The sequence below is a fragment of the Heliconius melpomene genome, chromosome 11 (assembly GCF_056956725.1).
Source record: "Heliconius melpomene rosina isolate 202511_hmr_F chromosome 11, ASM5695672v1, whole genome shotgun sequence".
NCBI classification, from domain to species: Eukaryota; Metazoa; Arthropoda; class Insecta; order Lepidoptera; family Nymphalidae; genus Heliconius; species Heliconius melpomene.
The window spans coordinates 6651323-6675865 of record NC_140399.1 but is presented as its reverse complement, the minus strand read 5'-3'; the positions used below and the strand labels follow the sequence as shown (position 1 = coordinate 6675865).

Here is a 24543-nt window from a genome sequence, read left to right as displayed (position 1 = left end):
AATAAAACAAAAACGTAGCATTGTTCTCGTCTGCATTTAAATTTGTAAATCGAATTCGTAGTTTGTACCTAAATGTATTTATAATTATGAAATATTGCAACTGAAGAAATATAATAATGCATTTATTTAGTTGCGATATTCTTTTTTTTAAACTTTGAGCTGTGTCCAGGTAGGCAGGGGGAACCAAGGAGCCTATTGTTAATACACTCCGTTCCAATCAAGTCACTTCCGTTCCCCACTTACTGCCGAATTCTGGAGGCATTGCGTGTTGAGTGGTGGAACACAACGCCGCCGTCGTAATTGCGATATTGTTGTTAATATTACGATTTACAATTAAATTTCAGCAATAAAACCATACTGCAGTCGGTCGCCGCAACTAACCAGCGCTGTCAAACGTCTATGTTCTTCACTAGCTATGTTAATACGGCTATGCGATGAAGTAACTGTAGTTAGCTTACGAGCTGATGCAGATGACACAGAAACTGAAGTGTCAACAGCCGCATTGTCCCCGGAACACGTGAGCTCAGTGGTGAAGGGTGTGACATCAGCGGTGGAGGAGGTCGCGAGTTTAGCTCAACAGCATATGACCAGACCCGCCCTGTCCCCTCGACCAGCTCTGGTCTCGCCGAGATCAACGCAGAGGAATTCTTTGCCAGGTATTTTTGTTTTATATGTGTAATTATATTGTAAATATCGACTGCAAATAATAATATTGTGTTGTATATGTCAATGTTACATATAACGCTACGTTAGTTTCCTTTTCGGGTGAAACATTTGTAATCGTATGACAAACAAATTCCTTATATAATATACTACATATTGCAATATATGGCGCAGTTTGCTCTTGACTTTACTACAAATTACATTAACAATATTATTGATTTATTTTACACTGTAGTTAGTAAAGATGGAACTTTAGTATAACTTACAGTATTAAAATGATAATACTAAATGAAATATCTTAACTAACTTATATATATTCCAGATATACCACTAACACCCAAAGAATTGTCGTTGTTGATGGGCGACTCTGGCACTGAGACGAGCGGCGTGCGCGCCTCCCACTCGTCCGAGTCCGTACTGGACGCGCCCGACACGCCACCGCCCAAGCCCGCCAGGCCCAACCAGTAAGTTAACTTATTAATATAGTGCTAAATATTCTTATATGAGAAACTATGAGAGCATTCATACTATCGTCCCATATTTTCCTATTAATATTTTAACATAGCGGCGTAAAATATTAATAGGAAAATATGCGTGATGGGCAGACAGAGATAATCTAATGTTGAGCCATTAAACTCTACATCATTTACCACTTTAAATATTGTAATTTACAAAACGAAATAGATATTTGCGTATTTTAAACATTTGAATTGCGACGATAATTAAATAAACAATGGATTTACGTAATGTTACAAAATTTAAATTAATTATGCTGTGTGTAACATTTCAAGAATGAAACTAATGAATGTGGAAACAAATTAGCCATCCGATACAAATGATAGTTTATTTAATTTAGGTGTTACATTCACCTGAGGTGCTTATCTGAATAGCATTTTAGTTGTAATAAAGGAAATCATTATAAATATATAAAGCATAACGATGAATGTGAAATAATATCATATGTGAAATTTAATTTCTTCAAGTTATAATAAATATTTACCAATAATATTAATACTAATAAAAGAAATCTTAAATTTGCATAATAAGTTATGTGTTTTATGCATATTAAAGTTACATTTATATTATTTAAAATGATAAAGCAAATATATTTATTTATTATTTCATTAGTTTCTAAACTTTCATCAACATCGAAACGGTAAAATAATCGATTGCATATGCATAATCTTGGTCAATAAATAATAAATACATCTCTAATCTAAAAAAATCATTAGAATCCATTTGTAATCTAGTGAAAAGCTGCTATATACCTGCAATATATTAAAAATGAATATAAACATTTCATTTCACTTTCTTTATAGTTTGGATATCAAGTATGTTTGGTAAAAGTGAAAGTTTATTGCAGGAAAATCGAGTTGGCCCCGCCATTGCCGCCCAAGCGCAAGTCCAACGACACTTCCCTACAAGGGCTCTCCATAGACAGGTATAATTACAAGTTAATAGCGCGTTTTAATATCTTTATGACCACTTTCTCTTTTTTAGGGAAAGTAGATACTATTATGTTAACATTCGTACAGTGGATTAATATTGATTTTATATTAGTGGCCTATTTGGATATTCTTATTTAAATAACTACAGTATGGATGCTTTACTTGAACATGAATTAAAATAATAATTATAAATAAACTTAAAATAATTATTAACATATCTTATTGTTAATAGAATGATAAAATTCGAATATTTTACTCTTTTATTCCTATTATATTTTTATAAATTTTGGTTTAATTATGTTACATATAAATTAATAAATAATACTTAACAGAAATACACTTTGTTTCTATACATAGATATGCCATTTTATGTCGGTTATAAGGAAAACACTATTTTGCAGTATTAACTACACTGAACGTCAATTCTGTTTCAAGCTTTTGTAGCGGCACAGGGTCTGATTGTAAACACAAGGGTTTTGGGTTCGATCTCTAATCGGGGTAATATATTATTTTAATCTCCTCGCTCTTGTTCAACACGCAATATCTCGAAATTTGGGTAGGAAGTGTAAAACGAAGTGTCTTAACGCTAAGTTTCCTCTGTCTACCCTGCTATATATGGGATACAGTGAAATAATATGTTTCAGGCTATCTCTCCAGTCTCATAGCAGCGGCTCTCTAGACTCGATGCTCAATGTGTCCAACGACGAGGACAGAAATACACATGATTCAATGAATCACGATGTGTTCGTGACGGCGCCTAACTCTGACTTAGGTATTTATATACAAGGAAAATATAATAATATATTACTTAACTGAGGCCGTAGCGCATCGTCTGACCTTAAACATCGTCTGACGGTTGTGGGTTCAATCGATTATTCGAATTATTTTTATTTCCTCGCTCTCGTAATGAGACACAATTGGCGGTTTCCCCTTCCTATCTTGTTATGCGGGAAATAACGTGAATCTAATTTTTTCAGTGAGGTCTTTATTTCCTCAAAAAATAATTGATTATCCTTTAAGTTAGGATATTATTAGCTTAATAATTATATATGCATTTCCCGTGTAATATTTAAAATTATAAAATGTCCTTAAATTACTTATGATCATGGTATGATAGTGACAAATATATTTGTGACAGCTTACATTTTTTTTTCTTTTTAAAAATATATTTAAGATAGAAGTAGTACTTAAAATTTATATTTAAAATAAACACAACGGTTAATGTAGAAATAAATAAAAATATTTTCAGGTATATGCAGTTGTAATAATATGAGCGAAATGCGAACCTCGGTGGAGTCTCACGAGTCTCATATGAACAATGTCCACGGCCACTCCAACCACAATCGGTGAGTACTCGTATTACCTAGTATAACATTCGACCTTAGGTATTATTTACTGACCTATTTCTCTTCCCTCTTTGATTTTTTATCTATTTATTGTGATTTTTTTTATTTCAAGCTTCTCCAACGAGTCCGGTTTTGTGTCGGTCGGTCACTCGGAGATATCTACAGAACACAGTTTCACATCGACGTTCTCGTCGCACCACTACTCTAGTCATACGGACAGGTGACATAACTCAAATCGTCACGTTTTCACAACACTACAACACTTGTGTTCTGTTTTTTTTGTTTTGTACACTCACTGTTTGTTTGCATTTTTTTCTAAGCACTATGGTTCTTTGATTTGGCATGTTTTTGTTTATTTTTATTTTGATTTATCTCTTTCTTCTAGCACTGTATTAAATAATAACTTTAAAAACAAATTTTCCACAATACACTAAACCGAAACTACTCTTACGCAATTTTTCAAAAAAAATCTGTCTGTCGAAACCAAAATCAAAATCCATAGTAGCACCCTAAATCACAATAATACTGTCACCCATTAAGTATTTTGTATGGTCGATGTGATGCTTGATGTTATTGTTTGCAGTACTTTTGAAAGTACAGAGTATGTGAGCGAAATGAAGTGCACTCTCCAGAGCGTTGAGGGCCGCATGAACATGAATATGTTCAGTGCGAACGCGGCCGCCGCGCACAGCTCCAAGTGAGTCCACTGTGCCCCTTACTATGGGATTTGTTGGGGGTCGTCCTGAAATTACGTCGCACGTTTAGGGGTTGATTAAGTTTATTATTATGTGACAAGCGGATTGGGCTCCTTTGTTTATAGATATCACAGTTACGGAACTGCGGTTTTAATTTATTATTTTTAAAGTGCAAAATACATGTCACAGTAGGCAAGGTCTCCCAAATGTGACTAGCTGCGACAAGGACGGTCGAGAGATCAATAAATTATGAAATTCGTGTGACGTAATTCCCGGATGACCTCTTATGATGAGTTTTAAGATTTTACATTAGTGCCATTTTTCTGTGGTGTAAATGTAATAATTATTCCCATCTTCTGTAATAGAACAGAGTGAGGCTGATGCAGTCTAGCAATAAAGCAGCTGTGTTCTATAAAAGGACAACGATAACTATTATAATAATAGTAAATGTAGTTTATACAAATTATATTGTGCTTTATTAAACAAAAATGATCATTTTTTTTTATAATTATTTTTTTTGTGAACTGATTATTTAAATGTTTTGAAAACGTCACTAATGCACATATGGCATGTTGCTATTTGTATGTTTTTTATTGTTATTTGTCACATTTTAGTTTTAATTTGTTGGTTAAGGTATGTGTTGAATTATGTAACACAAAAATATATAATAATTATAAATATCTAAATAATTTAAGTATATTGTATTGAACAAATAAAATATTAATAAATATTAATAGTACTGTAGCATTGGGGAGCATTAATTCAAAAGTAGATATAAAAGGCAATTTCAAGTCAAATCAATGTTGTCTCTATTCTAACAAAATATCTAGCTTGTTTGAACTTAATCAATTCCGTTGTGGCGCAGCCTCTGAACTGAGGCGAGCGCAATGCGACAATTGTGGTTTCAAATCCCACTCGGAGAAATAAATTATTTTCATGCTGGTACACGCTGGTATCAAAACATGGGCCGTGATTGAATTCTATTTTATTAAGTTCCCTCTACTTTTCCTGCTCTATGCGGGATAAAGTGTAAAACTAAAGATAATATGATTTTGCCTTACAAAAAAATTAATTCCGTCAGATTGGCAAGCATCACGTCGGACGAGAGCGAGACGCCGCCCGAGCTGCCGGTGAAGACCCGACGCAATATACGCGCCGATATGCAACAGTACTTCCCCAATGTTGAGATTAGGTGAGACTTATACGTATAATTTGGTTGGTTGCTATATTTTTTTACGAACGAGTATGAAAAATAAATAATTTGAAAATTATTAAAACCTTAGGGTGCATTTTTGTAACTACCACGCCACTCACAAAAATTACACAAATTTCAATCTATTCGAAAAATATACAATAATTACAATTTTTTACAGAAAAACGCCGCCATTCTCGTTGCACGATGCGCGTCCGCACACTCTAGCGGAGCACAATCACCAGCGACCGCCGCCTTTACCGCTCAAAAAGAAACACAGTCAGTATTATATAAATTTCTACTTACCCGTTTTGATTTTAGTTTAATGTGCTTTTAAATTAAGCCAATAAGTTAAATATTTAAGTCTAAGTCTTATTTATAAGAAGATTCTTATTTATAAGAATATTTTTTTTATAGAATTAAATATAAAAAAATATATATTCGTTATAATTATGTATATTAACTTACTACTGGGTTACAAAAATGCCAGAACTGTTTAAAGACATAGCTATGAACAAATTTTTATTTTCCTCCCTTGATACTATTATTCATAGTTTCTACATGGCTACCATAGTTTCCTTCTTATAAATAACTTATGGGTTTTGGTGTTAATAATTATAAAAAAAAATAATAATAATACTAGTAATATTCATAAAACCCTAATTAACTTTCACAAGGCCAGGGAAATTCCTAAGGTTTATTTAGCACATTTTTATTCAAATTGACTGAACTGAATTTATTAAACACCTGTGTATGCATTATTATGGATAAAGACAATATGTGTATATATGCAGTGTATGCTTGTATGAATGTCTCATGCTCAATAGAATTTCGTGCATGTAGTATTTTAAACAGAATGTTTATGTGAAGAATGCACCTTTTACACAAAAAAAGATAATGTTTAAAGACTGCACTTGAAATATTTAATATACAGTATATTGAGATAATGAGTGCCTTCCCATGTGACGTTTCAATGAGTCCAAGATGTTTGTCGGTTGACATTTTTTATACGAATGTATGTCCCTATTGTGTTGTTTAGTGGTGATATAAATATTCAATTATATGTAGATAAGGTTGATCATTTAAAAGAATATACTTTTAAATTTTACTATATATTTTTCAATATTTATTATATATATTTTACAAATTTTTAATAAATGAAAGAAACAAACCTTATCTATATAAAATTCATTTTAATCTGGTTTCTAATATTCTATGAATTGAGACCGTTGTGACACAGTGGGCGCCTGACTGTATACTTGATGTTTTTGGGTATGATCCTCTCTAGGGGGAAAATATATTTAAATTATTTTTTTTTTTCGGACATGACTTTAATGCTGTTAGCCTTACTGGCCTTTACAGCGACACCGGGTGGGTAGGGAAGAGGGTACTCTGTCCCTGAAAATATGCAGGCACTGTGTGGCTGCCTGTGGGGAGTGCCGACGACGCAAGGGCGCCCCCTGCGGGGCTCGAATTTAAATTATTTTCATCTCCCCACTCTTGTAGACAAAGCGCGGCGTTGAATTCCGATACTCAACACACAATGTCATGAATATTGGGTGGAGAATGAGGAACGGGAATGTTTTGCGTCTGTGTACTTATACTATATGGGGAAAAGCGTGAAGCTGCATTTTCTATACATTATATAATATGGGGATTATAACGGCATGTTTGTCTGTTGTGTCGGTGCGGCGCCGCAGTGTTTCAAAGCGTCGCGTACAGCGGTGAGTGGATTGCATGCTAACGCCACGCCTCGCTATCTACGATTTAAATATAGCTATGTTTTGCATTTGAATATCGTTATAGTTTGTTTTATTAGCAACAAATATTTAAAATACAATATAATAAAACAGCCACCTAACATTTTAGTATTTAATTACATTAGCCAGATTCGCAATAAGAGGTCATTATAACGTCAAGTTCTAAAATCCTACATTTTTCATTCCATAATTTTTATCTATATTTTCTTTTTCTGTCATTTTTAATAAACTTTTTATAAGCATTCCACTTGTAAAACTTTTCAATTTTAGAATTCACCATATTGACTTGGGACTACTCGAAGGCATAATAACGCTATTTTTCATAATTATTTTGTATTTTGCTCTCTTATATCAAAATGCTATATATAAATGACAACAATCGACTCCTAAGATTAGAACTGTTTGGAGAAGAACCAAAAAGCTTTTAATCTTTCACAGTACATTTTCATACAAAACACAGCTTGCTTCTCACTTATGCCTTACGCCGCTTAATTTCGTGTCAGTTATTAACAAAACGGAATTTCGCATAGTTAATTATCACACGAGATGATGAGTGTACTTAGCGCCTTGGCTATTTCATTTGGCGGCATAAGTACCTGTTACGCCTTTTAGATAACATACGTTTTTTTAGCAAATGTAGTTTAAAGTGAATTAGATAGTGAATTTGTGGGATATTTTCAGTTATGGCATACATGGAAATGTTTGGTAACTGCAGTCACACGCTGAACGCTCATCCGCCTATAAATCCCGAAGCGCCGGCTGATATGTTCCGGCATTCTATACACACGTATAATTTAACGAGGTAAACCTTGAATATCATTAATTTTTATATTTTGTATTGTGTTTTTCTTATTTCTATAGTCATATTTGTTAATATAATTTGTATATTGTTGGTATAATTTAATATAGGTTTGTTGTTGAATCGTTAAATATGACATAATAAATATTATTGAACTCAAGAACCGAAATAATTTAGAAACGACAATGTCTTAATAGACATGCACATCAGGTTAGTTTATACTGAGTGTTCATTAACACACATATCTATTTCTAGACAAGTTGTTGTACTATCTATTAATAAATTATAAAATAAAAAAAATAATAACATATATATAGTTTTATGTCATAATTTTAGCTATTTTTTGCAGTGCTCAGCATTCTAGCGCGGGTACGATAAGCGTGGGTCACCATCAGGTGCAGAGGACGATGGCGTCGTCGCTCACTGTGCAACATTTGAGCACGCCACCTTTAAGGTAATAATAATATTAATATTTATTAATGTCGCATTTATTTATCATAATAACAATGTAAGTCTGAGGAAGAGGCTGTAGTGGCTCAGAGGCAATAGCGCATGGTAAACGCAACGGTTGTGAGTTACTCTTACTATATTTTTACTCTTATTCGGTTTTGATCATGACCTAAAATTTATGTATAGTATGGTACTATGTTATCTTCACATAACTTACTCTGGAAATATATTTTTTGTAGTGGTTCTGAAGACAGTGTCAGTATGAAGACGTCGAGTAGAACTAGTCCGGTGCCTCCTGAACCACCAGCACTGCCACCAAAGATGAATAAAACCAAACAGGTATGTATATCCTATTAATATTGAACAAATAGAAACACAGGTTTTAATACTAGGTGCCTCTATAATGTAATATACTGGTTGTTATGTTAATGTTTGTTGTCATTTGAAATTTTATAATGTAAAAATATAAGAAAAATACATTATATGTCTACAAAATATTTATTAATTTTCAGAATGTATCAATGAATTCGAGTAATGAGTTATTACCGCCGCCGTCGCCGCGGCCGTCATCTCACAATAGTTCGGCCGATGAGTCTATTATGAATAACGTGGTGAGTTATTAGAACTATTTAATAATTATACATTTATGAAAATAGTATATTTCAAATTTTGTTTCAAAATTCAATGGTATACTTGTTTAATGACTGTACTATTTCAAAATCGATTGGTAGATTGTAAATATGTAAAAAAAGAAAAATTATGTCTTTATTATATTGAGGCTGTCGTCGCTCTCACAGGGGCACAAGCGTGTACGTCTGTAAACTGGATAGTTGTGGGTTTGATTCTCACTCGGGAGGAATGAAATATATATGTCCATTTTCTTACTCTTATAACGTGGCAAAGTGCGGCGTTGAGTTGAATTGTAAATGCTAATGAAATATAAAATATTTTTCTTACAGAGTTCAGATGATTTATATGTTAGTTTATCTTCGCCTGGCAAGTTCCCTGTAGATGAGGAAGAGCTATCTAGGTTGGTGCAGCCCGTGCCCTCCCCAGTGCCTTCACAGGTACAATATATTTATGTTTTTAAAAAATGTTATAGAGGAACACACATATTCTAGAATTGAAATTACTTTTTAAAGTAGTAAGTAGAAAGTGATATATAGTAGTGGTATATGTATAGTTTACAAAATACTATTTTCTAATACAATTCTCCCTTAGATCTCTTGTTGTTTACATTATACTATAAATTTATTTTTCAGAGGAGTGAGAGTAGCACAGAACCTGCACCAGCGACAAACGACACGAACACAACTATCATGTCTGACTCCGAGGACATTATCCTACATACTGAAGTTAATAGTTGGCTCATATTGAAGTTAACCGCCAAAGGAAACACAGAAGTTAAAGAAGTACGCGGAGGACACCCCGACGCCCTTATAGTATTAGCCACTAAAGCTACCAAAGGTATATATAAAAATATATCAATTTTGGGTCAAGGGCATACTATATTAGTAATCTTAACAAAAATGGAGAAGGTTTCCATTCTAAGTAATTTTTGTCATAAGCATGTCAATCTTACTATCTTAAAGTCATTTGTAATTTATATTATTAATATAAATTCAGAATTACGTAAATGAGTGAATTTAGTAAAAAAAAATATCACTGTCAAAATAATTCTATACACACTAGTGACTAGAGAATTAAAGGCATGATTTAATATTATTTGACGATTTTTATGTAATTTATAGAATTTTATTAAATTTTATCTATTAAGTAAAAAACATAGCGTCAAACAACGCTTCTAACACTTAACTTTCATGCTTTCACTTTACAGAAACGGACGAGTGTAAGTGAATCATAATATGAGTTGGGGCTGACAGACACTAGCTGGTTGAATACTAATATTATTAAAGCTTAGCTGATTTCGCTTTATATAAATTAGAGACACTATTATATTGTATTTACTATTTTATTAAATATATGGGATATACTAAATTTTCTTGCAAAATATTAATTCACGCGGTTTGCTAGCGTTGGTACACTTAAACAATTAATCAATAAGCATGATAAATTAAATAAATATATGCAAATAATTTAATAAATTGAAATTTATAATATATACATTATATCTATTGCAATAAGTACACAGCTTTTCAGCCTAGTTAGTTACACATTTCGTTTGGTATTGTGCTTAGAAGATTAGCTGCAAACAAAAGATTTACTAATATACAATTTAAATGGCTTAAATTAATTGTTGTGTGAACTGTTTACTATAAAATAATAACATATACTTTTTTAAAAAAATATAAAAACTGTATTTACTATGATTATTAATAGCAACAAAAAAAAACCATTTACATTATCATAATCGTTTCATCAGTTCACACAATAAGCTTATAAGTAAATAAATATAATAATAAAATAATATATACAATAAACTCATATACACAGACTTTGCGTACCAAGAGGCGTTCCTATCGACGTACCGCACGTGGGTGTCTCCCAGCGACCTCGTGCAGAAGTTGGTGCGCCGCGCCAACCACTTCAGGCCGAGGCCGCACGAGCTGAGATCCACGTTGAGTCTGCTGACGAGGGTTGTAGCTGATTTAACGTGAGATATTTTTTTATATCTTTTTCTATCGTGAAGCTGTTGTGGCGCAGTGGATCGGTGGTTGATTGTGTACGAGACGGTTGTAGATTCGATGCCACAAAGCGTTGCGCGGAGTTCCGTCACTCGACTCGTAATTTCTCAAAATTTGGGCGGAAAGTCGTAAAGTAATAGTGTGTGCTAGGAAACCTCTGCCTATCTTGCTTTGCGGAAAAAAATGTAAGGCTTCTTTCTCTTTTCATCTTCTGCGCGTTTTAGAGTAAGCAGAGAGATTATAGCACTACAGTTTCGAATGGTCATTGCAGCCACACATAAAGCATACACAATAATCAGACCCAGCTTTTTTGTATCAATAAGTACATATTATACATATAAACGTCGTCGTGCTCCCTAAGAAAAATGAAAAATATTAAACATACAATAATCAGAACCGTTTCGCTTATGTGAAAGTTATTATATTTAATAATTTTTTTTCATATATATAGGATGACAGAATTAGACCGACAACTAATGCAGGAAATTATGGAGTTCATCTACTGGCTAGTTGAAGCAGAGGAACTGCCTATATCAAAAGCTCTGAGACAAATACTCGTCGACAAACAAAAACAATTACATTTCCAAAACGTAAGTAGTTTATTTAATAATGGACAAGTTACAGTGTTAATATTTTTATTATTTTTTTAAATGATCGAAACATAAATAAGTATTTTAGCGTCTGAGTGTAAACATCATGCTTTTAGGTTCATTCCCAAGAAAAATATATGGAAAAGAATGAAATTAGTTATTTTCAAAACCAATTGTGTTAAGTTTCGCAACTCAACCATCGACTTTTAGAAAGAAAATGTAGAACGGAATGTTTTAACATTAGGTTCTCTAAGAACGAGGACAGCTTATCATTTCAATTTACCTAGCTTTAGAATTAATTATTGAATTTAACATTTACAGACAAACAACAGATACGAATACGACACCCCGTGCTACGGGACAGTGTCGCTGCGTCGCGATACACTCCTAGATTTCAAAGCCAGTGAATTGGCGGAACAGATGACCCTCTTGGACTCTGCTCTTTTCGTGCGTATAACTAGCGCAGAGGTGCTGTCGTGGCCAAGGGATCAATCTGAGGAGAGCTCGCCCAATCTGACTAGGTTTACAGAGCATTTTAATAAGATGAGCTATTGGGCGAGGTCAAGGATATTGGAACAGGTGGGTTTATTATGTAAAATTTTTGTACTTTACTATTAATTTATTTTTAGTGATATATTTTTAATATAGAGAAAATTGGTAAGGATTCCGTTTCGGAATTTATAATCGAAATTAAAATTTGCAAAATTATATAATATTTAAATAATTAATAAAATATAAATACTTCTTACCGTTACAGTACGAAGCTCGAGAACGTGAGAAGTACGCCAGCAAGGTGCTAAAAGTGATGAAGGCTCTCCGCAAGCTCAACAACTTCAACTCGTATCTCGCGCTGGTGTCTGCGCTGGATTGCCCTCCTGTACGGCGCCTGGGTTGGCCGCGCGCCGTTGCGGATGCGTTGCGGGCGCACTGCGCGCTCATCGACTCCTCGCACTCCTTCAGGGCGTATAGGAACGCGCTTGCCGATACCCAGCCACCCTGTATACCTTATATGTAAGTTTTTGTTTAATATAGTAATTTTTAATGTTGGATTCAGCTGCTTATAACTGCGATGTAAAAGTTGTTAAAGCCCGACGTTTCCCATGTTCTATTCAATTTTTAAAGACATTTCGTGTTGAGAAAGCCACAAGAGACAGTTACCAGAGTGGGGAAAATGAAAATAATTCTTTTCCTCAAGTGGGAATCGAATTTATAACCGTCGCCTTATTATCCACACACTGTGCCGTTCTGAATAAATTTTATAATTTACTTGCAAAGTTAATTTATAAATATAAAGTTTGAAAACTGATGAATGAAGGGTAAGTTATGTAAAGCTTGATTATAATTATTTATATATTCATATATTTTGGCAGTTGTTTCAAATATTCATATTTTCATATTTGCAGTGGTCTATTTCTTCAAGACCTAACGTTTGTGCACGTCGGTAACCCAGATCTTCTATCCGATGGCAGCATCAACTTCACAAAACGGTGGCAACAATACAACATAATGGAAAATATGAAGCGATTCCACAAAGAGTAAGTTCGCAAAAAATATATCTTAGTTATCTGTTTATAGTGGTTTGGTATCTTATGTCTTATATTGATCACTAACTGTAATATGCGACACATTGTTTCACTAATGCGGTTATTATCATGCAAATTGTTTCTAATATAATTTTGTAAAATTTTATAAATAAATTAATAAATAAAAGAAAATATATTGATTACAGGCAATACAAATTCAAAAAGAACGAGCGCATCCAGGCGATGTTCAATGAGTTCGACGACGTGCTTAGCGAGGAGACCATGTGGCAGATATCGGAGACGATCAAGCCTCGTGGTGGACGCTCGCGCAACCAGTCCGCGCCTTCGCCGCCCGCTGCCCCCGCGCCTGCGCCTGCCCCTGCCGCACCTGCAACCGCGCCCTCGCCCGCCGCCACTGCGGCCGCTACGTAAAGTGGGTGTTCGAATAAGCAAATGCGTTATAGTAGATAGGGATTGACTTCATACACATTTATTCAAACGAAAATGATGGTCATTTCATACATGAATATATCTTTAATAACAAATAGGAATTAAACATAAAGTGTAGTCTTGTAACAATATGTAGTGTACATGCAATATGCATACGAATGATGCTTCGATTTTTTTAATATTCAATTGGTCTACTCTAATAGAACGCGCTAGTTGGAAGAACACAGTATTTCGGATAAGCGGTTGATAAAATATGATATGCAATGTTAACATTTATTTGCGAATATTAAAATGTAATTTTTTCCTAGTTCAATAACAAATTCAATATTTTCTTCTATTTACAGGTAATACGTCTATCCAAAGAGAAAAACACAGAAAATAAGAAGAAAGGACGCGACAAAAATGGGAGATTTAATCGACGAGGAATTGTTTAAATTAGATAAAAATATTGTGATTATCTGTCCTAAAATGGCCTAATTATATTTAGTGTATTTATTGGTAATTCGATTTCAGCTGTGATCGATCCGATTGAGATCTGCTACGTTAGCTTGCTTACGCTCGACTTTGGACCTATCTTTATACTGTTTAACGTGAAATACAAAAAAAATCCGAATATTGTCATTATATCTTCAATAACACTATATTATGATAGGTCAATAAACAAGCCTAGCTTTACGTACAAACAATATATGAAACCAAATAACTCTTATCAGTATTCTTACCATACTGTCATACATATCAGCACGTGACTTGCATAGATAACAATAGAACAGGCGATGCTTAGATATTCTATTCTTCTAGTTGTTGTTTCGTCGGTGTTGTATAGCGTTCTATGAAATAAGCTTAATAAATTACCTTAATTAGTCAAATTTCATGACCCTGGCGAAGTTCGTAAAGGTCATAAGCTTTGGCGAATCTAATACATCTCTATACATCGAATTAAAAAAACTTCAAGTTGTATTTGTAGTGCGAGTTGCGATAGGCGTAGATGTATGAAATCTTAGGTAATGTATGGTGAATCGATTCTAAAACACCAGAAACTAATCGATTCATTCGGTTTGCGAGATATTTACGATTTGGTCTTGGGATTTAAACTCTTTTAGGTAATTATTGAAATAAATACAAACGAGTATAAATAACATGTAGTAGTCGCGATTTTTGATATATGTATTTACTTTTGATAAATATTATTCGTACACTAATAATTTGACATGATAGAAAAATATTGGAAGAAATACGTATATATATTTTTTTCAACTATGTAGTTGCTATTTTTTTGTTTTCCGTTCGTCAAAAGAAATGGAAAATTTCTTAATATTTCTGTATTATCTGGAATTGACGTTGCAACACCAAATAGTTTTAATGTTAAGTAATTATTTTTAGTGACGTGTTTTTTGAAATTTTTATTAGGTAGTCGATATCATAATAATAATTATTAACCATAATTAAGACTATAGCTACAACGAATAACAAGACGTTTCATAGTATGTAAAATTAGAAGTAATTTATAATTTTGAAAGACTTAGAAATATTAAGAAATTTTTCCTTATTTATTACGATCGTTTGGAGTTGCTTTATAATTGAGCCACTTATTAGAAAAATTAAAATAAAATCGTTTTTTACGTTCAGTCGTTTGTTTCATATCGTTCTTTCAGTTTATCATTAATAATAATATAAAATGTAAAGTAGTATGTAAATTACATTAGAAGAATGCGCACACTTGTTATATTACTTGTATTAAGTAATATAAAAAGTTCCGTAAATTATCGAAAGGGAATATCTCAATAAATTCATTGATTGTGGCAAAATATGCTTTTTATGATGGAACTATAAATTCTGCTACTTCCTAAGGTCTTGCTGATCTTTGCTGATGCGGTAGTTTTTGAGATATTGATGATTTACGCATTAAAATATATTGGTGCAGTCTTTTGCGCGTATTCTTAAATAAAATTTGATACATATTTTTTTGATATATCAGAAATTATATTTTTCCTATAAAATGTCGTCTACAAGGCGGCATGTGTTTACTGAATTGTATGAATACTTTTGAGATCTTAAATCGTTTATAATGTCGTCTTCAAAACTTTCGTCATTTTAGTATTTTTAATGTAAAAGCTTAAGATGCAGCAAATGTCTATAATTGCATATAATATTGTAATTAGATTTAGCCTATTTAGAGTCGCATTCGTACAGTGATTAATTTCTAAACTGTAAATAAATGAAGAATGCCACTGAAGGAACGCGGTTTAGTTAATTTGCCTTAATACGGTCGAGTTTTAAAAAAATAGCAATAATTTTTTGATCGTAGATTTGCTGCACGTTTGTGATAATGATCACTCATTAGAGTGCCGCTTACTACTCTGTTGACGTCCTCTTATACGTAGACAAATTATTATGGAATAAAAAAATATTATAAAAAATTAATAATAATAATTAGTATTAATTATCATAAAATTATTATTATTAAATTATTATATTAGGCAAATATTAGCATTAAGCGTATATAAACCCCATACGTCTGCTGAGGCAGGTGTACTCGTGTTATACGTTACTGATTGTGTTTTGTCGATGTGTTTTTTTAAAATATGTATGGAATAAACGAAAATTACATGCTGGTCTTAGGTGTGGCAAATCTTGTGTTTACGAAAAAATATATTAACAAAATAAAAGCAATATACTTTTACTTGTATAATTTAAATCTATATTACACGATTTGATTGGTACTCTATATATAATAACACATATTTTTTGCCTTAACAAATTTAAAGTACGTATAACATAATGCAAGGTTTGTCACTATACTTTGAAATGTTTAGACGTAGTTAATATTGTAATTATATTATAGTATTCCACAGTGTACGATCTGTAGTCGGTGTGTGTCTCTATGGCTGTATGGGGCGCAGTAATCCCACGCAATAAATGACTAGACCAATATTTTAAACATTTTACAGTGCTTTATTGAAACGTATGTGCTGATATTGTAATTTGTAAAATAATTTCTATCTGTAGTTAAGTTTGTAGGTGTGTTACCATTTTTGTTTTGTTTTCCGTGTAGGCCTGATTCGTGCGTCCATTGGTAACCTTACCGCTGGGCTTGTCCTCTATACATCATCATGTTTACAATTAGTTAATCTGTAGCCAATTAATATGATTAGTTGTTAAGTGTAACGCAATCGGGCCGATATAGTTTGTATTTATTTAGTGTTTCATATATTTGTGTAACGTTTTGGTATATAAATAATTGAAATATATTAAAGACTGCCTAAATTAGTTACTCAGTAAATTTATATGTATCTATACTAGCCATGTTTTTGAACGTCTTCATCGTATCACAGTGTAGTGGTGCAACTGCGTTATATAGTGGAAATCGTCGGTTGCAATTGGTATTTATAGGTACTTTGGTGGTTTATTTGGTAGCAATGTCGATATTTATTGCATTTTATATGAAGATATCACTGTAGAACGGCGTACACTGTTGTATTAGCGAGTTCAGTATTATGTTGTAAGAAATGCCATACTGTATCAAATGGATTTTATTATTTCGTTTTATATGCGATTGTTTACATATACAGTTTTAGTATTTTTTTTATATATACATTAAAAATCGTTTATTTGTACATTTTTTTTTATTATTTTTATTTTGCATAAACATTATATCTGAATTGCATGCGTATTGTACAGTTATATTTTGTGTGTCAAATTTTCTTTGTAATTATTTTGTAATATAAATATAGCACGTTATTTACAATCTGAAAATAATTTGTTTTATTAATCCTTGGAGTTTATTTTGGTTATTATTCTAATTCAAAAAATCTACTAATAGTTGTTTCTGTTATTATGGAAATATGTAATTCTATGTTAAAGACATTTACTTTTCTGTTTTATTGGTTAGCTAGTCACAGTCATTAGTGGACAAACTTTCACTTGTTCACTAATGACTGAAACGATAATTTTATATATATAAAAATAAATTGTAATGGCTATATTTCAAAATGTATGTACGTACATTGATGCAATAAAAATATTTATTTGCTAGATGGTCATAATCTAGAACTAAATAATATATAAATAACTGGAAAAAATTGCAGGGTAGGCTGTTAAGACACTGCTTCCCACTTTTCGCCGAATTTTGGAGGCTCTGCGTGTTGAGTGGCGGAACCAAGAAACATTTAAACAAAAAAATTGGTTATGCAAAGCTTAAAGTGTTTAAGGCGAGCAATGTTTCGTGTTAACTAAATTCACCCCACCTTCCAGAAACAGTTCAAGTGCATTAAGAATTCAGAACATGCATACTTACAGATATAAGTGAAGTTGGTTATCTATTGAGAATAAGGACATCCTCTTGTTGCGCTACAGGGTGCTTGTGAAGTAAGTAATTACTGCTATCACAAATAGTGTTCAGTTCTGTTTCGCCAGATTAGCTATCTAATTAGGTGATGTGTGGATTTCACGATCGTTTGGTATTTAAAAGCAGTAACAATGTTGCGTATCTTAATTGATTTGTTAAGACGCGAACTCTGTGAATGTATACGGTTATTATGTTTTTTTTACCCTGTATATTTATTGTTTTAATAGTTCCGATGAACGCTATTCCTGTTGATTATAGTAGGGAGGTTGAAGAAATATGGATAGATAATGAATTTCTGGGTATGTTTAATTTTAAAATATTTATATTATAATTTAATATGGATTTTTTACCAATATAACATCTAATCGTGTACCACAAACCGTAGAAGTTAAGTATTATGTTCAAATATTTAACGTTGCCACCATACCTCTATTAGGCTTTCCATATATACAGAGTGTGTTTGGAGGATGTTGACAAAAATATGTACGATTGGGTGGTTTTAAGGTTTCTGTTAACTATTGACAAAGTTCGTCTATAAATAAATTTGAATATACAAAAGACTTTACATAATAAGTTATTAGATTTTAATATTAATTATGATTTTTTTCTATTCATTTAACGGACGTTACATAAAATTTCCAATCCTTCAGTTTCGTTACATAAAAAGTACCTACAGATATATATACAGAATGGACGCGTCTGCGCTCCTTTTACGGGAGCAGAATATAGGGAAAATTATTTGAAACCCATACCTAAAAAAAATAATTAAGATACGTCAACAGTTTAGACGTAGTATTTTTTTTTCAATTCACGATGTTTCTTCACACTGTATTACGTGTGACACAGTGATACCAATAACGTATGTTTACGTTCTACTACTAAAAAAATTACTACTTTACAGCGATAATTTTATTAATTATTTTGTTTAAAAAAATCACTTTTTCATTATTGACAAAATCAATTTTGTTTTAATTGTATTAGGCTTTTATAGAGTAGTTAAAATTGTGGTTTCATTTAAAGTGGTGATGACAAAAACACTATGTATAAAGGTATATAGAGGACATATATATTACAAATTCTAACAATAAGCTTTAAGCAACTTAAAAGGCATATACTATATTTTAAGCACCATTACAGATTTTTATGTCGAGTTGGGTGAACTGTTCGAAGGTGATATTATGTTGACTCCGTCACAACACAAAGCTATGCGAGACTCAGAACTTATACGTAATGGCTTGATAAGCCCTACCTCACGCTGGCCTAATAAAACTGTTGTATATCATATCGTTAAAGAAGATTTTGGTAATTATTTATTTTATTTTTATTTTTATTTTTAATATATATAAATATTTATTTTATTTTTGCTATGGCAACTTAATTTGGTTAATGTGGAAAAGAGTATGGTGTAACTATTTAAATTAAATTTGGTCTGCAATAATTCTAATGAACATAAAAATTACAATTCAAATTTTTGTTAGTCGAGGTGCAAGGGCACGAGCGTGTGACTATAAACGCGACTGGTGGTTGTACGATTTTGTCTCGAGGAAATTAAATATTTATTTAAATTTACATTTTCCTTTTTTCGCCCCGATGTGGAGGCAAAGTGCGGCGTTGAGTTTCGCCACTTAACACGCAATGCCTCGTGAATTCGGCGGAAAATGGGGAACGTAGTGTCTTAACACTAGGTTCACACAGCAGGGTGCTGTGTGCGGGATACAGCGTGAAGCTAATTTATTTTTATTGATTTTTCTCTTTTATCTATTCTTTTAAATAAGGTAGCGCAGCCGATTTTAAAATAAATATTAAATTTATAAAATCTTACATTAAAATCTTTACAAAACCATTTATATAATTTTTTCAGATGAAGATCAGTTGAAGATGATTGAGGATGGCATGAATGACATAGCTAGTAAGTCGTGTATTAAATTTCGTGAAAGTGGAAATAAAGATGAACAATTCGTTAAGATACAGGTGTGTTTGTTAGCCCAATATTAGATGTTCTTTGTCTTTATATTTATATAATTAACAATTTTTTTATATAATTATCTTTGTCTCAATATAATTAATTATTTTCACTTTTTAATATTTACGCATTTTCCGCACTTTGTGGAGTACATAATCACAACTTAATGTTATGTAAACAAACTGTTCTGTATGCGACGTTTATATTGCTCTCTTCAGAGAGTAGGTTCAGCTACGTAGAGAAACACTTATTAACGGATAGTTCGGTCGACGAGTCCTGGCAGCTGAAGTTAGCTGTAGATGGTTGCTAAGAATTGATTTTAGGATTCTTTTTTACTTTTGATAATTTTCTTTTCGAGTGATATGCATTAAATCGAAAGCCTAACTTTAAAGCGGCCGCAACTCCTTGGCCATACTATATAAGTACGTATAACAAAATTAAAAATTGCCATTTCTGTATCTATACTAATATAATAAAGCGGAAGAGTTTGTTTGTTTGTTTGTTTGTTTGTTTGTTTGTTTGTTTGTTTGTTTGAACGCTAAGATCTCTGGATCTACTGGTCCGATTTTCATTGTTTTTGTTTTGTATGAAAGCTGCATTCTTCCGAAGTGCTATAGGCTATATAACATTACATTACACATATAAACTAATATATTTTAAAATACTTTCTAATTTGACATGCAATTTATTCTGCCATGTTAATAACAACCGTCGCGTCGCTACGCAACCGTTACCGCGACATTTTGATATTCATCCTTATGAACATAAATATAATAGTCACTCTTAACATTTTATCTAGATTGAAATTATAGTTTGCTGTATAACATTCTAATAAATAATTAAGGAGATGTCACTGATTCGAAATGACCTAGCCTACGGGCGGTATAGTATGACCGACGCGAACGGGCAGATGACGTTGACGGTTTTATAAATTTTCATACATTTTCGAACTATTGTAAATGTTTATGTAATTATTTGCTGTTTATAATTAATTTAAACTACACTTTGGTTCTCTTCTTATTTTATTTGATATTGCCCGCTAAAATTATCCTACTTAATAGAGAGCAATGTTTAGTTATTTCGTAGAGTCGATATCTATGTACCTACGCACGCACGGAAAACTTTAGGTACTTTTTCTAATATTGAGAATACCTATCCTTTATTTACTTTTAATCCTTTTGTTGGTTCATTTCAATAACTCAGATATTTTTTTCTAATAATGTGTATCTACTTATTATTCTTTTGATTATTTAAGCTTATATTTTCTTACTAACTCTATTGAAAATTGAAAATAATTTCATGAATATATTTAATTAATATTCTTATAGTTGAAGCAGGCGTAGCCGCGTCCGGGTCCACTAGTATTGGATATAAGTTAAAAATATACATCTAAGTGTAAAAGATGACTTTTTAATATTTTGATGCAACTTTTTTTATTTTAAAGCTGTTAAGTAGCGCCAACACATATGTTCAATTTATATGAATATCGGAATACTTGATGTAAAACTAGCAGCCCATCTACTCTATAAGAGATATTAATATAACGCCTTAGTATAAGTAGGTTAATATGATAAGCTATTGCATATAATTACTTCACGCGTGGTATATGGCAGTTGCATGGCAAGGGCCATAAAAGCCATCCAAATGATATTGCAGGCGGCAACTACTAATGAGTATAAATAATATATATCTTTTTTGTTATTTTTCTAGCGTCACGCTGTATCCCGCACACAGCAGGCTAGGCAGAGGAATAATATTAAGAGAGTCAGTTCCACACTTTCCGCTAAATTCTGGAGGCATTGCGCGATGCTGGATGTGATCTTATAGGGTTTTTTCCTTAAAAAGTACGGAACTGTAATTTTTTTTTTCATTTTTACTTATTCGTTCTAGATTATTCGATTAGTTATGGGTTTTCTCGGTCCATATCTTCAAAATCAATTATACCTACCTAGCTACCCTCCGTCATGAAAGGACAAAGAAAAGAATATGTAAAATCCGTCTAGGAGTTTCATAAATCAGCGTATTTATTGATATATTTTTATTAGTTTAATTTTACAATCACACACACACACACACAAACACACACATACTCACAGTTTAGTTTAGTATTTTTGTAAGAAAATCTAGCAATTTGAGGTATGTGCTATCATAATTAGCTAATTTCATGTCTAGATCTAATAGCAATATGGTTCTTGCCAGGTGGACCAAAAGATTAAAGAGGATTTTTTTACATTTTTAAACTAATTTTACATATTCTTTTATTATTTTAAGATAACAATGATTACAGGGATCGGAAAATGGATGCTACTCAAATGTAGGATTTATTTTCAACAAAGACAACAAAGATGATGGAGAAAAAGAAAGTGAACAAGTATTAAACTTGTTCAAAAGTTGTTTTAAGCACGGCACAATTGTGCATGAGATGCTTCACACACTCGGTTTTTATCACATGCAAAGTACTTTCGATAGAGATGATTTTGTTAAAATTATTTGGGAAAATATAAGATCAGGTAATAGAATTTGCTACTTTACACAACAAGGCAAGTTGAAATTGTATGAGGCCGTCATGGCGCAGGGCCACAAGCGCGTGAATGTAACGCGACGGTTGTGAGTTTCATTCCCACTCGGGGGAATGAATCAATAAATTATTTACATTTTAATTTTTTCAAGTACAAGTATACAAAAGGCACCAAGACAAAAGAGGGGTGTTGAGTTGAGAGAGTCACTACACAATACTGTGAAAATTCGGCGGAAAGTGGGAAACGGAGTTTTTACGGAGGTTCCCTCTACCTACCCTATAGTATGCAGGATGTAGCATGTAGCAGATTTTTTTGCAGATATTATTTAAAGCTTTATTCAGCTGGCATGTAAAATTTGGTACCACAAGTGAAATTCTATTTTATAAGTGTTCTGTTTCTGTTAGTATTTTAACAAATTAATTTCATCATAAATTGGGTAAATAAAGATAATAATAGACGTCGTCGTTGTCGAGTAATAATCTAATCTACTTTATTTTGGCACAACCATTGTGTTGTTATAATATTCTTTTTAAATTATTTTTATTTTTATTTTTTTTTATTGAAATTATAATTGTTAATATTGAAAGACATATTTTTATGATATTTTCACAGGCAAAGAATATAATTTTGCAAAATATACAGCGGATACTGTAACTGATTTCGGCGTGCCTTACGATTACGCAAGTGTAATGCATTACCCAGACAGAGCATTTTCCAAAAATGGCGAAAAGACGATCATTCCTTCACAGGTAAAAACATATTAGTAGTAAATAAGCTCGCTATGAATCTACGTACGGTATGACTCCCTGTCAGTCGTACGTTTGTAAACACAATAGGTTGTGGATTCGATCTCCACTCTAGGAAATGAAACATTTAATATTTTTATTTCTTTGGTATGATGTCGAGGCAAAGCGCGGCGTTGAATTCCGCCACTTGCCTCCGCACACGCAATGCCTACAGAATTCGGCGGAAAATGGAGTACGGAGTGTCTTTCAAACAAAACAAGGTTTTCTCTGCCCACCCTGCCGTGTCCCACACATAGCGTGAAGCTTTAGAAGATTATCAAAAAACTTAATTTTTCAACTTTACGCTTAAAAAAGTTTTCAACCTTATGTTGCAAAATTTTGCATTCTTTGCTTAACTTTTCATTATTTTATCTTTTATAATCTACAAACAATCAATACAAATAAAATAGAGACACAATTGCCGTCTTTATTGCTTATTATATTGGAAAGTAGCTAAATTAAAATAAGTATACTAAAATGGCAACCGCAATATGCTGCAGTAGTTATATACTTTTAATTGTTTTATGTTTAGAAACTTCAATTATGTTAGACGACTATATTTACACATCTTTTACAATTACTTTTAATAGGTATAGCGTGTCCACAATCAGTCTCTCTAAACGGCTGTTTGTTATAATTTAATAATTAACCATAACGATTCAACGAAACAGATAATGATATTATATTATCTATATAATAATATTTGTCTTAAGAAATAATGTACCTATTATTGTATTTAATTTAAATTATTGAAAAATAATTTATAATTATCCTATCCTATTTTTTTGTGAGATAGATTTTTAAGTCTTTATATGCATAGTTAGTTAAATTTGACAATAAGAATGATGATTGCTCGTGAAGATGACTAAAATGATTTGTCTATTGTCTTCATGTATTACAATGACATGCCACGCCACGCATGCCACGCACGCCACGCACGCCACGTACGCCATGCACTCCACGCACGCCACGCACGCGTCGCCATGACAATTCGACGCCAATAGTTCTATTTTTAAAATCATAAATGAAAATGATTTTATAAATACTTAGTAGCCCATACCAGTTTATTAATGGAATGAATCAGGTGCTGTCAGAAATTGTAAAGATTGAAAAATAAAATATAAAATTTATTATTTTTACAGAAAAATGTTGAAATAGGGCAAAGATGTGGTTTATCAGAACGCGATATACTGAAGCTCAACAAAATGTATGAGTGTGAGTAAACTGATTGTAATTGAAAGTTTATTGGCAAAACTAACCGTAGAAAATATATGGACAAAATGTGAGAAGTATGCAATTGATTTATTTGTAATTTTTAAATCATAATTTACCGTGTAACGATTTGCAATAAAATACCTCCACCACTG

The 24543-nt window shown here is 32.3% G+C and overlaps 2 protein-coding genes across 9 annotated transcripts in view; both read left to right on the top strand.

Annotated features, from left to right (window-relative positions):
• Positions 1-17320, top strand: part of C3G (C3G guanyl-nucleotide exchange factor) — a 31446-nt gene extending 14126 nt beyond the window's left edge. For 4 of the 7 annotated variants that reach the window (XM_085192500.1, XM_085192496.1, XM_085192502.1 and 1 more), the window contains 24 exons: positions 345-656; positions 986-1127; positions 2027-2104; positions 2756-2883; positions 3361-3457; positions 3570-3677; positions 4041-4154; positions 5234-5344; positions 5526-5623; positions 7045-7068; positions 7786-7906; positions 8253-8357; positions 8593-8692; positions 8866-8964; positions 9313-9420; positions 9616-9820; positions 10191-10202; positions 10808-10967; positions 11450-11588; positions 11910-12167; positions 12346-12599; positions 12992-13123; positions 13318-13544; positions 13906-17320. In XM_085192500.1, coding sequence (XP_085048626.1) covers positions 345-656; positions 986-1127; positions 2027-2104; positions 2756-2883; positions 3361-3457; positions 3570-3677; positions 4041-4154; positions 5234-5344; positions 5526-5623; positions 7045-7068; positions 7786-7906; positions 8253-8357; positions 8593-8692; positions 8866-8964; positions 9313-9420; positions 9616-9820; positions 10191-10202; positions 10808-10967; positions 11450-11588; positions 11910-12167; positions 12346-12599; positions 12992-13123; positions 13318-13543 — 3131 coding nt within the window. In that variant the 3' untranslated portion in view covers position 13544; positions 13906-17320. The remainder of the gene's footprint in view (positions 1-344; positions 657-985; positions 1128-2026; positions 2105-2755; positions 2884-3360; positions 3458-3569; positions 3678-4040; positions 4155-5233; positions 5345-5525; positions 5624-7044; positions 7069-7785; positions 7907-8252; positions 8358-8592; positions 8693-8865; positions 8965-9312; positions 9421-9615; positions 9821-10190; positions 10203-10807; positions 10968-11449; positions 11589-11909; positions 12168-12345; positions 12600-12991; positions 13124-13317; positions 13545-13905) is intronic. The other 3 variants (XM_085192499.1, XM_085192498.1, XM_085192497.1) reach the window with 3 other exon arrangements.
• Positions 17321-17734: 414 nt separating this feature from the next.
• On the top strand, positions 17735-24543 carry LOC146534637 (zinc metalloproteinase nas-4-like). 2 transcript variants are annotated; one of them, XM_085193419.1, is made up of 7 exons: positions 17735-17929; positions 18137-18208; positions 19047-19211; positions 19771-19880; positions 22160-22382; positions 23004-23140; positions 24319-24543. In XM_085193419.1, the coding sequence occupies exons 2-7, from the start codon at positions 18142-18144 to the stop codon at positions 24397-24399; spliced, it is 783 nt and encodes a 260-aa protein (XP_085049545.1). In that variant the 5' UTR covers positions 17735-17929; positions 18137-18141; the 3' UTR covers positions 24400-24543. The 2 variants fall into 2 exon arrangements, with proteins under 2 accessions (XP_085049545.1, XP_085049544.1); XM_085193418.1 differs by lacking the exon at positions 17735-17929 and having other exon boundaries at positions 17949-18208.